This window comes from Cherax quadricarinatus, chromosome 10 (assembly GCF_038502225.1).
Source record: "Cherax quadricarinatus isolate ZL_2023a chromosome 10, ASM3850222v1, whole genome shotgun sequence".
Taxonomy (NCBI): domain Eukaryota; kingdom Metazoa; phylum Arthropoda; class Malacostraca; order Decapoda; family Parastacidae; genus Cherax; species Cherax quadricarinatus.
Genome location: NC_091301.1, coordinates 33035584 through 33052820, shown reverse-complemented (window position 1 = coordinate 33052820; position 17237 = coordinate 33035584). Strand labels below are relative to the sequence as shown.

The 17237-nt window shown below is 38.2% G+C and overlaps 1 protein-coding gene across 1 annotated transcript in view; it reads left to right on the top strand.

Moving 5' to 3' along the window:
* gkt (tyrosyl-DNA phosphodiesterase glaikit) overlaps positions 1–17237 on the top strand; it is a gene marked incomplete at its 5' end in the record, with an annotated part of 87076 nt that overhangs the window by 20750 nt on the left and 49089 nt on the right. Inside the window, 1 exon segment of the mRNA XM_053775688.2 lies at positions 2670–2829. Coding sequence (XP_053631663.2) covers positions 2670–2829 — 160 coding nt within the window.

Here is a 17237-nt window from a genome sequence, read left to right as displayed (position 1 = left end):
AGCATACCGACGCTTCACTGGTGAATATGATTCCTCACTATCACTACTCGAATGATCGTCGAGTGCAATAAAATCACAATCCACGTCAGAATCATCGTCATTACTGAAGTCAGAGGCCTGGCCACGCGAAAATATTAGTTTTCTCTTACGTTTAGGAACACCCGACCGTGAGTCACGAGTGCCCACACCAGAGGTAGAAGGTCGAGGATCGTCAGGGTTTTCTGCACTATTATCGATATCCTGGTCATTATTTTCGGTCACTAACTTATCAAAGCCATAGAATTCGTCTTCATTTGCACTTCCATCAGTGTTGGAACTATCAGACAGGAAGAGGAGAGTCCCAATTTTCCGGGGAGTGAGAGCTGACTTGCGACGAGGCATGGTGAACAAGGGTGACTGAGCCGGCGTTCCCACAATGCTATGCAGGCACCTAGATTTTTTGTTTACGGCGCACACCCATGGCACAGACCCATTCTCTCACATGTAGGCCTATGAGCGCTTTCGCGCTAAATTTGATGGCGCTAGAATTTTGGCGTAGATCTACGGTTTGGACACTCACCGAAAAGCCGTAGATCTACGGGACGGACCCTGAAAGGGTTAAAACACTCAGAAAAATAATCCTAACATTTTCATAAGACAAGGCACTTTGACGGCGTTCCCACAATGCCATGCAGGCGTCCAGATTTTTTCTGTAGTGCGCACACTGACCACCCAGACCCATTCTCTCAGATGTAGGCCTACCAGCCTTCTTGCCCTAAATTTGACGCTGTTAGAATTTTTGCGTAGATCTACGGTTTGGACCCTCAACATAAAGCCATAGATCTATGGGATGGACCCTGAAAGGGTTAACTACCCAGTAACATGGTGAGAAATTTGCAATTTGGCCAATTTCACACAAATTAAAAAATATGCCAATTTCAAAATAGGGTCCAGAATGAACAGTGCAGACATTCCTGGCTCTAAAATAACATTTTATTTGTTCATCAGTCATGTCTCCAGGCCCCTCTGATATTACTCTTGCTTTCTATTTTGAATTTTTATTCAAACAAAAAATAGAAGATTTACTGTTATGCAGACTACTTAAATATTGTAATAATTGTATAAATAATGTCAACCCATTCGTGATTGCATATTAGAATGGCTAGTTGGACATTTATTGGACAATGACATTGTTTGTTTACTTTTGAACATCGGCAAGAATCAAACATTTCCCTTACTTTGAGCTCCATTTCAAGGTTCTTTTCATAGTAAAACCAGTCAATATTACCTCTATTTCTATAATATGTTTTCCATTCTATCAAATGAGACCAAGAAAACAAGAATACAGCCATAAATACTATATGAAAATAGACCACAAAGTCAGCTTTTAATCCAAAAAAAAGTCAGTTTTTTTTTCTCATTATGCACTGCGTGCTGCAGGATTTTTCTAAATGGTGCACACTGACCACACAGACCCATTCTCTCACATGTGGGCCTACCAGCTTTCTCCTGCTTGATTTGAAGCCTCTAGAATTTTTGAGTATATATATGTCAAACACGGTGGCTCGTAAGACGTATATATATGCCCGAAACAGTCAAAGGGTTAAACAAGCATAGGTAAAATGTGAGTGTAAAATGAAAGCCTGTAATTGTTTTACATGTTGGTAGGCTTGCTGGTGTCTTTTTTTTTTGTCTCGTAAACATGCAAAATTTCAGGTACGTCTTGCTACTTCTCCTTACATTTAGGTCACACTACACATGCATGTACAAGCATATATATAAACACCCTTTAGGGCTTTCTTCTATATTTCTTACTAGTTCTTGTTCTTGTTTATTTCCACTTATCTTCATGGGGAAATGGAATAGAATTCTTCCTCCATAAGCCATACGTGTCATAAGAGGCGACTAAAATTCCAGGAGAAAGGGGCTAGTAACCCCTTCTCCTGTATATATTACTAAATGTAAAAGGAGAAACTTTCATTTTTCTTTTTGGGCCACCCCGCCTCGGTGGAATACGGCCAATGCGTTGAAAGAAAGGAGTAAAATATCTGGCTACCCGGACTTGAGTCCTGGAAATGGGAAGTACAATGCCTGCACTTTAAAGGAGGGGTTTGGGATATTGGCAGTTTGGAGGGATATCTAAACTCAAGTATCTGAGTGCCTCTGCCTCTGCAAAGACAGTGATTATGTATGAGTGATGGTGTAAGTGTTGAATGATGATAAAAGTTTTTTCTTTCTTTTTGGGTCACCCTGCCTCGGTGGGAAATGACTGACATGTTCATAAAAGAGTGAAATGTAGGGTAAGATAAACTGTATTATTTTGTGCATAATAGAATATAAAAAAGGAAAGAAAAATGTTGCTTAGCAAATATGGAGGTGCATGGAAAATAATCCTTTTTTTCCCTTGTGTTCTTAATTCATATAAGGCAGTTTTTATATAAGTGCTGATTTTCAGAAATGTGTAATCTTTATGTTAATTTAGTGTTTACTGTACTACATATCCATCTAGCCCCCCTTCCTTCTTTCTTTCCCTCCCTCTCTCCCTTCTTCCTTCCCTCCCCCCTACCCTCTCCCTTTTCTCCCTCCTTCTCTTTCCTCCCTCCCCTCTCCTATTACCCAACCTACTTTTTGTGCTTTCATTTCTCTGCCCCTGTATACATTATATACAATCATATTGGTATTCCTTACAGGTCAATCTTCCGTTTATATATGGGACTCACCACACAAAGATGATGATATTCGAGTATCGAGATGGTCTTCGAGTTGTTGTACACACTGCAAACCTTGTTCCAGATGACTGGTATGAGAAAACCCAAGGCTTCTGGGTGTCTCCTATTTTTCCACTCCTAGGTGAGGTTTAATTCTTGATCACTTTTGTAGAAACTCATGCAGTACTTACATTTTGAATGTAATATTCATATAGTTTTTTCAGTGTTTTTATAAATAACTGCACTCTTTTAAATAAAATTTCTATGTAAATATTTCACATTTTCACCTTGCCCCTTGACAGCCATTGCTATATATAGTAGACCCTTATATTACACTTTAGTTACGTTCCTGAAAATGTTGTGTTAGATGAAAATCCTTGTCATATAATCTGAAGAGCTATGAGAAAAATTAGGTTACGTTCCTAGGACCCCACAAAAAGCCAAACAATTTTTTTTTTAGACATTCAGATCTTTCAGAAATAAAAATGATAATGTTTTTGTTGCTTAATACTACAAATGCAGTGGAAATAATATTATGTACCTTAAATTGTGGTTGCTGGTGTATGTCAGTGATTGTGAAGAGAGTGGAGATGCATGGTGTGGCCCTACTGGGCTGAGGTGGATGGTTGTTGGTTGTCAGCAGAAATGGATGGTTGAGGTTCTGGTACTAAAGTTGATGGTTGTATTGGAGTGTGCATAAACTCTGTAATAGATCTCTGGTTTCTTTTACCCTGCAGTACATTATACAGCTGATGGTAAGGCATCATCAGCTGCTCCAGACCCTGTTTCAAAGCACTGCTGCTAGATCTGTCAGGGTCCTCTTCAGTGAAAAGTCTACTAGTTTAGCAGCAGTGTGGAACAGCTCACATAACTGCTGCAATGTTAACTGTTATCTGGTTCCATTGTATCTGTGCATTGAGCTCTGGTAACATTTCCTCTGGACTCCTGTCTTCATCATCATCATCTTCTAAGAGCTCATTCACATCTTCCTTCATATCTTGAAAGCCATCACCTGGTAATCTCCTTGCTAACTGAACAATTTCCTGAACCTGACTCTCAAGCAAGGAAAAACCAGTGAAAGAATTAACTACAGATGGCCATAACTTTCCCCAGCCTGCATTTAATATTGATTGGGGCACTTCATTCCATCCACTTCTAGCATAGCTAATGGCATCTGCTATGTTAAATTTATTCCAGAAGTTTGGTACTGCCAGGTTGGAGTCAGAGTGTTTCCAAATTTTTTTCCCTCCCACAAACCAAACTGTGTTAAGTTAATTTTACAAAGTGTTGTGTAAAATTATGCAGCAATTTTTCAATACTGCAATAACCAAAACGTGCCAGATAAATCCGTGTAATATAAGGGTCTGCTGTATATCGTAAATACTGTAAAAAAAAAAAATTAACAAAGCATCATTAATTTTATATGTAATAAAACTATAAATAATTTGGTCCTTTGTAAAATCTGTCACCAGTGAGTATGGTAGGATTTAGGATTGAGACACTTATGCAGCATATGGGAATCTTTATTCAGGAAACGTTTTGCCACACAGTGGCTTCATCAGTCCAATACAAAGAGGAAGGCGTAAGGAGAGGAGGAGTATGAGGTAATCAGTCCCTCAGCCTGGAGTCGATGTGTTCAGTCCATCAATCTTGTAGAATGTACAGCATAGGGCTTATATACTGTAGTGAGGTGAGGCGAAGCAGGAGGAGGTGGGGTCATAGTGGTACCATCCGCTAGTCGAAGTAGGTCTTCGTCCAAAGGTTGGACAAGTGTTGAAGAATTCTTTGTAACAAGATCCCATGATGCTGCAGTGTCTGACAGTTGTGATGAATGGTTTGAAAAACTGACAAGTTGAAGATTGAGACACTTATGCAACCTATGAGAGACACTAACAAAACAAGACATCAGGATGACACAACTCGAGAACAAAATCCTCAGTCTTGAACAAAAGTTATCAACACCAGGAATGACTAACTGTGACAAGACCATCCAAACAGTCATAGATAGCCATACTCAACAAATAGTATCTCTTAATACAAAGGTTGAAGAAGCAGTAAAAGAATGGAAGAACAACTTAGATAACCAGTTCAGTGACTACTTTGCTCTCCAAGAAGATAAAACTGAGCAAGATAAACTATCGGACGCAGTAATAGTTAACAGTCCACTTTTTCCCAGTGATACGAACCAAACGAACAGTAAAGAAATTACTCTGCAGATCATAAAGGATCAAACAAGTGTTATTGTACCAGAGTCAGAAATAAAAGAAGCCAGGTTACTAGGATCCCATGGTAGAAAAAGTGTTATGCTTAGATTCCACTGACATGACAGGAAAAAAGACTTAATTATTGCATCTATTAAAGTAAAGAAAGAGGTATACATAAACGAGTGTCTTACCAAAAAACGTCAGAACCTCCTGTATAGAGTCAGAAAACTTAAGTGGGAGAATAATGACACAATACACCAATGCTTCACACGGGATTGGAAAATTCTAGTTAGGAAAACAAATGTAGGTCAACTGCACACAATCACGAACGAGAATGATCTATCACGATTTCTCAGGGATACTGATCTTACAGAGAATAACTAAATGTCCAACCTAAAAGCCTACGTAGTGTAGTGTATGTTTTGCTCCATTATTGTTCAAATTTCATAGCACAATCTTTTAGTAATTAAATAATCAACTATCTCATTTTGTGATTTTACTAGTAAGCATAAGTCACCTTATCTAATTTTCTTATTTACTATTGTTTGCTTAAATATTAGCTGATTTGATACTTTCTCTGTCCATACTACTACCTCATATTTTTTTAAATACATGTACTATCAATTGATATTACTTACTAAAATTAATAATTACCATTTTTACTATCAATACAATTTACTCTTAACATTTTTGACATCATTTAATAACCATTACTTGTCTAATTACCTTAACCTTACCTTAACTTGTTTTGTAATCATTATTACTTACTAAAATTTTATTAAACACCATATTTACTACCAATCAATTTTACTTTTGTACATTAATCATTATTTTATACTTCCCATAACATTTTGTTGCCAAATTTCCAAGTTTGTATATTCAACTCCAACCTTTATATTATCCTTGTACCTGTGTACCTGTCTACCATCTTATTATCATATTATAACCAAGACATTGCCATTGTTATTTTTTACTTATTATTCTTTTGGTACTCTAATTTGTGAATTTTATTTTGTCAATTTAAATCTAGTTATACTCTTGATCTTGTCAACAACCTATACCAGACCCTAGTACAATTGCAAGTACCATTTCAATTTGTATTTTTATATTATAAGTTTATATTACACACCCCTCTGGGTTTTCTTCTATTTTCTTTCTAGTTCTTATTCTTGTTTATTTCCTCTTATCTCCATGGGGAAGTGGAACAGAATTCTTCCTCCGTAAGCCATGCGTGTTGTAAGAGGCAACTAAAATGCCGGGAGCAAGGGGCTAGTAACCTCTTCTCCTGTATATATTACTAAATGTAAAAGGAGAAACTTTCGTTTTTCCTTTTGGGCCACCCCGCCTCGGTGGGATACGGCCGGTGTGTTGAAAGAAAGTTTATATTATAAGTCCTACTCTAAGATTGTTTTCATATCTTAGTGACTATATTGTGTGTGTAATTAGTGTATATTTCAATTATATTATTGTTCAAGGCCCTTAACTATCTTTTGCTAACTAGTACCAACTACCTCATATAATTTTTTTTTCTACTTTTTTTTTTCTTCTTCTTTTGCTACCTTAACTTGTATATTTTATCTTGTCAATTTAAATTTAGTTATACTCTAATTCTTGTAAACAACTTATATAAGACCTTAGTGCAATTACAACTGAGAGTCTTGTGCCTTTTTTATATTATTAGATTAAACTTAGTTGTACTATAGCTCATTCTAGCTCAATACATAGTCAATACCAAATTCATTATATTAGACCATAGTATAATTACTAGTGAGAGTCTGGTGCTATTTTTAATTTGTATTTTTATATTAGATTAAACCTAGTTGTACTATAGCTCATTCTAGCTCAATCCATAGACTATACCAAAGTCATTACATTAGACCTCAGTGCAATTACAAGTGAGAGTCTTGTGCTATTTTTAATTTGTTTTTTTTTATATTATTAGTTTATACCTAGTTGTACTTTAGTTCATTCCAGCACAACACATAGACAACACCAACTCCATTATGTGTATTAGTGACTATACTCTACATGACCAAAATGCTATAGCTATATACTTGTCCAAACTTCCCACCACTACAGATATCAGTACTAAAACTCAACACACAACTCAGGATATAAATAACCATAATTTAAACCTAGAAGATGATTGATCACGTTGACCCTGATCTAAACCTCCATAATCTGACACACAACCAAAACCTATTGGAAAGTAACTGCCTTTACTACACAGCATCACAAGCCAGCACTATCCTCAACAATGCTAAAAGTCTATCAGTACTTAACTACAACATCAGGTCCTTAAGCAAACATTATGATGACCTCCTGGCACTCCTTGAATCACTAAAGACACCCTTCTCCTGCATTATTCTTACTGAGACCTGGCTTAAGCAGGACACAATAGATATCTACCCTCTACCAGGATACACAGCAATCCACAACTGCAGACCATACCAAGTTGGGGGTGGTATTGCAATCTATTACTCTAACCAATTATCTTGTATTAGCACCACTTGCTTTAGTGATGAATATGGAGAATACATTTTTGCTAATTTTACTGTAAAAAACCTTAAGACGCCTATAACAATTGGTGCCATTTACTGGATACCCCACACAAACATCCCAAATTTCAGTGAGAAATTAAAGTCACTAATAACAAACAGACAAATGAATAATCACCACCTTCTCTTAGCTGGAGACTTCAACATCAACCTTGGCCTACTAGATGATCAGCCTGTAACTGATTTCATCAACAATATGAACAACACACTTCTCATACCAACAATAACTAAACCAACCAGGCTCACTGAAACAAGTGCAACCATAATAGACCACATATGGACCAATATACTAGCCCCCCTTAAATCAGGGATAATCACAGATAGCACTACAGACCACTACCCTACCTTCCTCTTGACAAACATTAGTAAACCACCACTTGAATACAACAGTTTCATTTAGACTCCATGATGAGGCCTCAGTAAGGAAGTTCACAGCTGACCTAGAGACTGTTGACTGGCCTACAGAATTCTCCAAGGCCAATGGTATTGATGACTGGACAGACATTTTTCTTAACAAATTACTTAGACTATACAACAAACATTGTCCTATAAAAACGAAACGGATCACAAACAACCGGCTTGGTTGCCCATGGCTAACCAGCACCATTCTGAAATCCATTGATAAGAAACACCAGTATGAAAAGCAATATAGACAGGGCCTAATACACAAAGATATTCTTAAACACTATTCATCAGTCCTCACAAAAGTAATAAAGAAAGCCAAACAACTATACTACTCCGGTAGATTCACTGACACAAGAGGAGATATAAACAAGACCTGGAAAACACTCTCTCAGATTCTAGGGACCCACAAACTGAAAAAAAAACAAGAATATTGTCCTAACTAAGCCTAATGAAACACCACTGCATCCCACTGACACAGCTAACAAGGTAAACGACTTCTTCTCAACCATAGGTTCTAATCTCGCCAATAAAATCCCACGTACCAATGCTCATGCCAGGGACTACCTAGATGGGAATTTCCCAAATTCCTTCTATCTTGCTCCAACTGAGCCCACGGAAGTCACCGAGATAATAAAGTCACTTAAAAATAACTCAGGGAATCTGTCTCATGTCCCACCATTATTGTACAAGAGAGTGGCCCATGTCCTCTCGCATACTATCTCATTACTTTTTAGCAAGTCACTAGAAACTAGCACCTTCCCAAAACTACTCAAGACGGCAAGGGTTACACCAATACCTAAAGTTGGTGACCCTACAGATTTAAACAACTATAGGCCAATATCAAACTTTCCATTGCTATCCAAAATCTTTGAGAAACTCGTGCATAGGAGACTATGTTCATTTATAACAGCACAAAACATACTCAACCCCTGCCAATTTGGATTCAGGAAAAATAAAAGCACTAATGATGCTATCATAAAAATGCTAGATCTGCTTTACACAGCATTGGAAAATAAGGAATATCCACTAGGAATTTTTATTGATCTAAGAAAAGCTTTTGACACAGTAGACCACGGCATCCTACTCCACAAACTTGACCATTATAGTATAAGAGGCCATGCGCTTGCATATTTCAAATCTTACCTTACTAATAGGTATCAGTATGTCACCATTAAAGACACAGCATCAACAACACAGTCACTTGATACTGGAGTTCCGCAGGGAAGTGTCCTTGGTCCCCTGCTCTTCCTCATATACATCAATGATCTTCCAAACGTATCTCAACACCTGAACCCCATTCTCTTTCCTGACGACACGACTTATGTCATCTCTCACCCTAATCTTGCCACCCTCAACACCATTGTTAATGAGGAGCTGATCAAAATATCGACTTGGATGACAGCCAATAAACTTACTCTTAACACTGACAAAACCTACTACATTATGTTTGGTAGCAGAGCAGGAGATGCGCAAATTAACATTAAGATCGACAACACTCTAATTGCCAGGCATAATGAGGGCAAATTCCTAGGCCTATACCTCGACAACAACCTGAACTTCAGCACCCATATCCAACACATAACCAAAAAAGTATCCAAAACGGTTGGGATCCTCTCCAAGATACGATACTACGTGCCGCAAGCTGCCCTTCTCACACTATACCATTCACTTATATATCCATACCTCACCTATGCTATTTGTGCTTGGGGATCAACTGCAGCAACACACCTAAAGCCAATAATAACCCAACAAAAAGCCGCAGTAAGAATAATCACTAAATCCCATCCCTGGCAACACGCCCCCCCCCCACTTTTCATAGATCTAAACTTACTCCCTGTTAAGTACATCCACACTTACTACTGTGCAATCTACATCTACAGGACCTTAAATTCCAATATTAAAATTGACCTAAAATGCTTTCTTGATAGTTGTGACAGAACCCACAGGCACAACACCAGACACAAACATCTCTATGGCATTCCCCGTGTCCGACTAAACCTTTACAAAAATTCAATGTATGTCAAAGGCCCTAAAGTCTGGAACACTCTACCTGAAAATTCTTAAACTGTAGACACATTCATCACCTTCAAAACTACCATCAGAAAACATCTTATGTCCCTGATACACCCTGTCAAATAATTACATGAATACCACCTGGTGGTTAACACTTACACTCACTCACCCATTTGACCATAAACAGAAATATCAATCTCAATCTCAAAATAATGAATCTTAACTAGTCATAAGTTGGCCTGTGATTCTCCAATACTAAAACTATGTATAGTGCCAAAACAAAAGCATTCACATTGCTAAACTCACAAACTAGTATTTAGTCACTTAGCCATAATACCAACTTACCTCATAATTGTGTAATATTTTAAACTTAAGATTTAATTTAAGTCTGCCCGAAATGCCTAGCCATGCTAGGTGTTCTAGTGGTACACTGTGTAATTATTATTTTACTACATGTATGGGAATCTTTATTCAGGAAACGTTTCGCCACACAGTGGCTTCATCAGTCCAGTACAAAGTAGAAAGGCATAAGGAGAGGAGTTTGAGGTAATCAGTCCCTCAGCCTGGAGGCGATGTGTTCAGTCCATCAATCTTGTAGAATGTACAGCATAGGGCCGCAGACGTGGCTTATATTCTGTAGTGAGGTGAGGCGAAGCAGGAGGAGGTAGGGTCATAGTGGTACCATCCACTAGTCGAAGTAGGTCTTTGTCCAAAGGTTGGACAAGTGTTGAAGAATTCTTTGTAACAAGATCCCATGATGCTGCAGTGTCTGACAGTTTTGATGAATGGTTTGAAAAACCATTCATCACAACTGCTTTGCCTCACCTCACTACAGTATATAAGTCACGTCTACGGCCCTATGCTGTACATTCTACAAGAATGATGGACTGAACACATCGCCTCCAGGCTGATGGACTGATTACCTCAAACTCCTCCTCTCCTTATGCCTTTCTACTTTGTAGTGGACTGATGAAGCCACTGTGTGGCGAAACGTTTCCTGAATAAAGATTCCCATATGTTGCATAAGTGTCTCAATCTTCAACTTGTCGGTTTTTCAAACCATTCATCACACATGGTAGGATTTAATGGCCAAATTTTTAAAACTCCATTCAGTGGTAAGTTAACACAGTTTTTTTTTGTTCTGAATGGCATAATATAGGTTATGATAATATGAGAAAAATATTTTTTTTTTTGTGAACAGAATTATAATTTAATATTTATAAAAATGTGAATTCTAAGGGAGGGGCAAGTAGAATCACCAATTTTTTTTTTTTGGCTCAGTTTCAATGAGATTTTGACAGTGGATTAAGCAGCATAAAAATATATATATAGGCTATGTTTGTTTTGACTGTTAGCCTTCAAGTTAGGTAGAAAAGAATAAATTATGCATAATTTCATGAGTCCTATAACTTTCCTTGTTCTACTAAATTCTGAAGATGTACAATACTCTAGTTAACATCAGATGAAAGATAAAGGCTAGATTATTAATGATCCAGGCCAGGTTAGCGATAATGTCAGTAGATTCCATTAAAAAAAACATTGAAGTTAGTTTTTTTTTTTTTAGAAAAAATCATTAACAGAAAGATGTTCAAAATATCGCAAATCCTCCCTGGGTGTTTGTAGAACTATCATTCCTCAATAACGTCTGAAAAAGTCATGACAGTCCAATGAATACTTATCGTAGGAGAGGGATTACAATGTCAATAATTTATTACTGAGTTTTTTTTTTTTTTTTTTTTTGGTGTAAAACTCTAGGGAAGTGGCACACCAACTCTCAGCATGCTACACCCCTCCGACCTTCTTTACAGCCTCCAAGCTACTAAGGGACTCGCTGCGCTCCACACACTAGCCAGCACAGAAGTTGTCATGTAGAGTATTTAGAGTGAAATAATCATAAAAATCATAATTTTTGGAGGAAAAAAAATTGCTAATTGCCAACATGTATTTTTACTGACAGCAAGAACAAAAAAAATACATTTAATGAAAAACATACTTAGAAATATGATAGAAACAAGCTGATTACATCAAAATGTTGCCAGACTTTTGCACTATTTTTCAGTAAGAAAACATTTTTTTTCATAATTTTTCAATTTTAATGTCCTGATCACTGAAAAAAGGCTCACCCTTGTCTGTACCCCCTCTATTTTATCTATGTCTTTTATGTACAGTGAACCCTCGAGTAATGCCTTTAATCCGTTACAGAGAGCTAGCCTTTAGCTGATTTAGCCTTTAGCCGAATTAATTTTCCCCATAAGAAATATAATAATGGAAATCCAATTAATCCATTTCAGACAGCCAAAAGTATTAACAAAAAATATTTTTTTTAAAGATTAAATATAATTATACAGTGGACCCCCGACATTCGATGGCATCGACATTCGATAAATCCGATATTCGATGCATTTTAACGCAAAAATTTCGCCTCGACATTCTATGGAAAACCCGACATTCGATACGATTTGTACGAGACGTGTCCACGTGTGGCCTGAACTACACCGTGTGTGCCAGTGTTTACAAGCCAGCCAGTGTGCGCGCATCTAAGGATACATTTGGTACATTCCATATTATCCATATTATCACTGTTTTTGGTGCTTGTTTCTGCAAAATAAGTAAGCATGGGCCCCAAGAAAGCTTCTAGTGCCAACCGTTCAATAAAAAAGGTGCTAATGACTATTGAAATGAAGAAAGAGATAATTGCAAAGTACGAAAGTGGAGTGCGTGTGTCGGAGTGCATGATTTGGTAAAGAAATTGCCTGCAACTAGTGGTGATGAGTGAATTTAAAGCCAGCAAAGCTTGGTTTGAAAGATTTAAGAATCGTAGTGGCATACACAGTGTGGTAACGCATGGTGAGGCTGCCAGTTCAAGTCCTAATGGAAGGGGATTCCCCTTCTAAACACAGACACCATCCACACTCCCCCTCCTCCCATCCCATCAATCATCACCAGGTCTTCATTAAAGGTAAGTGCCAATTATTCTATTGTTATTAATCTATTGTTATAGTAATTATTCTACTGCATTAATATTTCATGTGGTAAATTTTTTTTTTCATACTTTTGGGTGTCTTGCACGGATTAATTTGATTTACATTATTTCTTATGGGGAAAATTAATTCGACTTTCGATATTTTCGACATTAAGTGGCTCTCAGGAATGGATTAATATCAAATGTCGGGGGTCCACTGTACATACAGAAAACAATGACAAATAAATATAAAGCACTAATAAAATGGATAAATGAACATTTAACATCACACTTACCTTCATGTAGGAGGAGCCACATGTCTATGGGCTTCAAATCAAGCAGGAGAAAGCTGGTAGGCCCACATGTGAGAGAATGGGTCTCCATGGTCAGTGTGCACCACATAAAAAAAATCGGGGAGCCAGTGGTGCATTGTGGGAATACCATTTCAGTCGTCCTTTTTCAGCATGTCTAGCGGTAAGAAATATGTGACTTCCCTGCAAATCTGGGACTCTTCTCTTCCCAAGTGATGCTCTAACACAGATGGAAGTGTCAATGAAGATCAATTTCATGATTTCGAGGAGTTTGAGACCAAAAGCAATGGAGGAGGTGGAGGAGGAGGAGGAGGAGGAAGAGGAGGAAGAGGAGGAGGAAGAGGAGGAGGAGGAAGAAGAGGAGGGTGAAGAGGAAGAGGAAGAGGAGTAGGAGGAAAAGGAGGAAGAGGAAGGAAGGAGGGAGGAGGAGGAAGGAGGGAGGAGGAGGAAGGAGGGAGGAGGAGGAAGGAGGGAGGAGGAGGAAGGAGGGAGGAGGAGGAAGGAGGGAGGAGGAGGAAGGAGGGAGGAGGAAGAAGGAGGGAGGAGGAAGAAGGAGGGAGGAGGTGGGAGGGAGGAGGAGGAAGGAGGGAGGGAGGAAGAAGGAGGGAGGAGGAGGAAGGTGGAAGGTGGAAGGAGGAGGAAGAAGAAGAAGAAGAAGAGGAAGAAGAAGAAGAATAATAATACCTAATAATAATAATATGTAATAATATGTTCCCTTGAGGCATGAAAACAGTTCACCCCATGACAGTGACAAGATAAGGGGAGATAACATCTGATAAGAGCTGACCTTTGATGAGCGTAAACGAGGGTGGAGGGAGGGGGGGCAGCTGTCCATCTGTCAAGAGCCAGGAGGAGGAGGAGAAGGAGAAGGAGAAGAAGGAGGAGGAGGAGGAGGAGAAGGAGGAGAAGGAGGAGGAGGAGGAGAAGGAGGAGGAGGAGGAGGAGGAGAAGGAGGAAGAGGAGAAGGAGGAAAAGGAGGAGGATGAGAAGGAGAAGGAGGAGGAGGAGGAGGAGGAGGAGGAGGAGAAGATGACGACAAACAAACATTTGTCTGTCTGTCTATTTGTCTGTCTGCCAAACTCCCTGTCTATCCGTCTAGCTCTGTCTCAGAGAGAGCCACAAGACTGTCATCATCACGTTTACTCACATCTTCAAGCAGAGTATAGCACTTTGTCTGGATTTTTTGGGTTATCCTAGGTAATTTACACTATGTATAGTTGTATTTATGTGTACCTGTGAGACAGAGATAGACAGAGAGAGAGAAAGAGAGACAGATTGAAAGAGATAGAATGAGGGAGAAAGATAATTAGAATGGAGGGGGAAGCAGCATCCGACCCCATTGTTTTGACAGGCGGTAGGGGGAGTGAGTAATGAGACAATATGTCATTTTGACAGCTGCCGACTCCTGACTCAAAACAATTATAAGCCACACACTCGCACACAAGACAAGCTTGCTGAATGGTGATAATAGGAGTTTTATGAAAGTATCTAGTGACTATATATGTGTATATATATTATAGAAACCAGAAGCAAGAAGGGAAGGCAGGAATGAAGGAAGGACTAGATGAAAGGAAAGAAAAAAGTAATGAAGGACAGATGAAGGAATGTAGGAAGATAGGTGGAATGCCCTCCAGGTAGCCTCCAGGTAGGAAAGGAATGAAGGAAATTAGGAAGGAATGATGACACACGACCATTTACCTAGGATAACTACATAACACAACTGCCTGCTAATACTTTGAAGAAAGCTGCTCAGACGAGGTGTTTTGTCTTTGCACATAAAAAAAAAATTCCACAAAAATGCACACACACTGATTTTATGTGTGAGAGTGTAAAACACCATTGTGTATGACACCATGTTTTATGTGTGAGAGTGTAAAACACCACTGTGTATGACACCATGTTTTATGTTTGAGAGTGTAAAACACCACTGTGTATGACACCATGTTTTATGTGTGAGGAGTGTAAAACACCACTGTGTATGACACCATGTTTTATGTGTGAGGAGTGTAAAACACCACTGTGTATGACACCATGTTTTATGTGTGAGAGTGTAAAACACCACTGTGTATGACACCATGTTTTATGTGTGAGGAGTGTAAAACACCACTGTGTATGACACCATGTTTTATGTTTGAGAGTGTAAAACACCACTGTGTATGACACCATGTTTTATGTGTGAGGAGTGTAAAACACCACTGTGTATGACACCATGTTTTATGTGTGAGGAGTGTAAAACACCACTGTGTATGACACCATGTTTTATGTGTGAGAGTGTACAACACCACTGTGTATGACACCATGTTTTATGTGTGAGGAGTGTAAAACACCACTGTGTATGACACCATGTTTTATGTGTGTGAGTGTAAAACACCACTGTGTATGACACCATGTTTTATGTTTGAGGAGTGTAAAACACCACTGTGTATGACACCATGTTTTATGTGTAAGAGTGTAAAACACCACTGTGTATGACACCATGTTTTATGTTTGAGGAGTGTAAAACACCACTGTGTATGACACCATGTTTTATGTGTGAGGAGTGTAAAACACCACTGTGTATGACACCATGTTTCACAGAGTTCCACAAGCTGCAGAACTTCTAGGAGTATGTTCAGTGACTGTATATTGGTATATATATTATAGAACAATAGTAATAAACAATTTTTTGTATTGTTTGTTTTTGTAAACAAGTTTTGTAAACAATATATTGATAATTATGTTTGTGTGCTTATTGTGTTGTATACAACGAGTGTATATATATACATTGCACCTTACTTTGGTCTCACAGGCCACATAGGTTATGTGAAAAAATAAAATAGTGAAAAAAACAACAAACCTTCAAATACAAGTAAACTAAAGTTTACCGGGTGAGCGGCAGTCGCCGCTGTTGCCATATGCGGCTCATTTTCTGCAAACTTCATGCCTCTATATCTCGGTAAGTACTGATGGGAAATTTTTTTTGGGGGGACTAAAACAATCAGAAAAATAATCTTAACATTTTCATAAGAAAAAATTATTTTTTTTTTTTCGAATATTTTGCGACACTAGGAGACACTTCAGGATTGGGCCCTTCGACAGTCAAAGGGTTAAATCTAGTTGTACTATAGCTCATTCTAGCTCAAAACATAGACTCCATAAACCTTAGTGCAATTACAAGTGAGAGTCTTGTTCTATTTTAAATTTGTATTTTTATATTACTAGTTTATACATAGTTGTACTTTAGTTCATTCCAGCACAACACATAGACAACATCAACTTCATTATGTGTAGTAGTGACTATACACTATATGACCAAAATACTCTAGCTATATACTTATCCAAGCTTCCCACCACTACAGATATCAGTACTAGAACTCAACACACAACTCAGGATATAAATAACCATAATTTAAACCTAGAAGATGATTGATCACGTTGACCCTGATCTAAACCTCCATAATCTGACACCCAATCAAAACCTATTGGAAAGTAACTGCCTTTATTACACAGCATCACAAGCCAGCACTATCCTAAACAATGCTAAAAGCCTATCAGTACTTAACTACAACATCAGGTCCTTAAGCAAACACTATGATGACCTCCTGGCACTCCTTGAATCACTAAGGACACCCTTCTCCTGCATTATTCTTACTGAGACCTGGCTTAAGCAGGACACAATAGATATCTACCCTCTACCAGGATACACAGCAATTCACAACTGCAGACCAAACCAAGTTGGGGGTGGTATTGCAATCTATTACTCTAACCAATTATCTTGTATTAGCACCACTTGCTTTAGTGATGAATATGGGGAATACATTTTTGCTAATTTTACTGTAAAAAACCTTAAGACACCTATAACAATCAGTGCCATTTACCGGATACCTCACACAAACATCCCAAATTTCAGTGAGAAATTAAAGTCACTAATAACAAACAGACAAATGAATAAGCACCACCTTCTCTTAGCTGGAGACTTCAACATCAACCTTGGCTTACTAGATGATCAGCCTGTAACTGATTTCATCAACAATATGAACAACACACTTCTCATACCAACAATAACTAAACCAACCAGGCTCACTGAGACAGGTGCAACCATAATAGACCACATATGG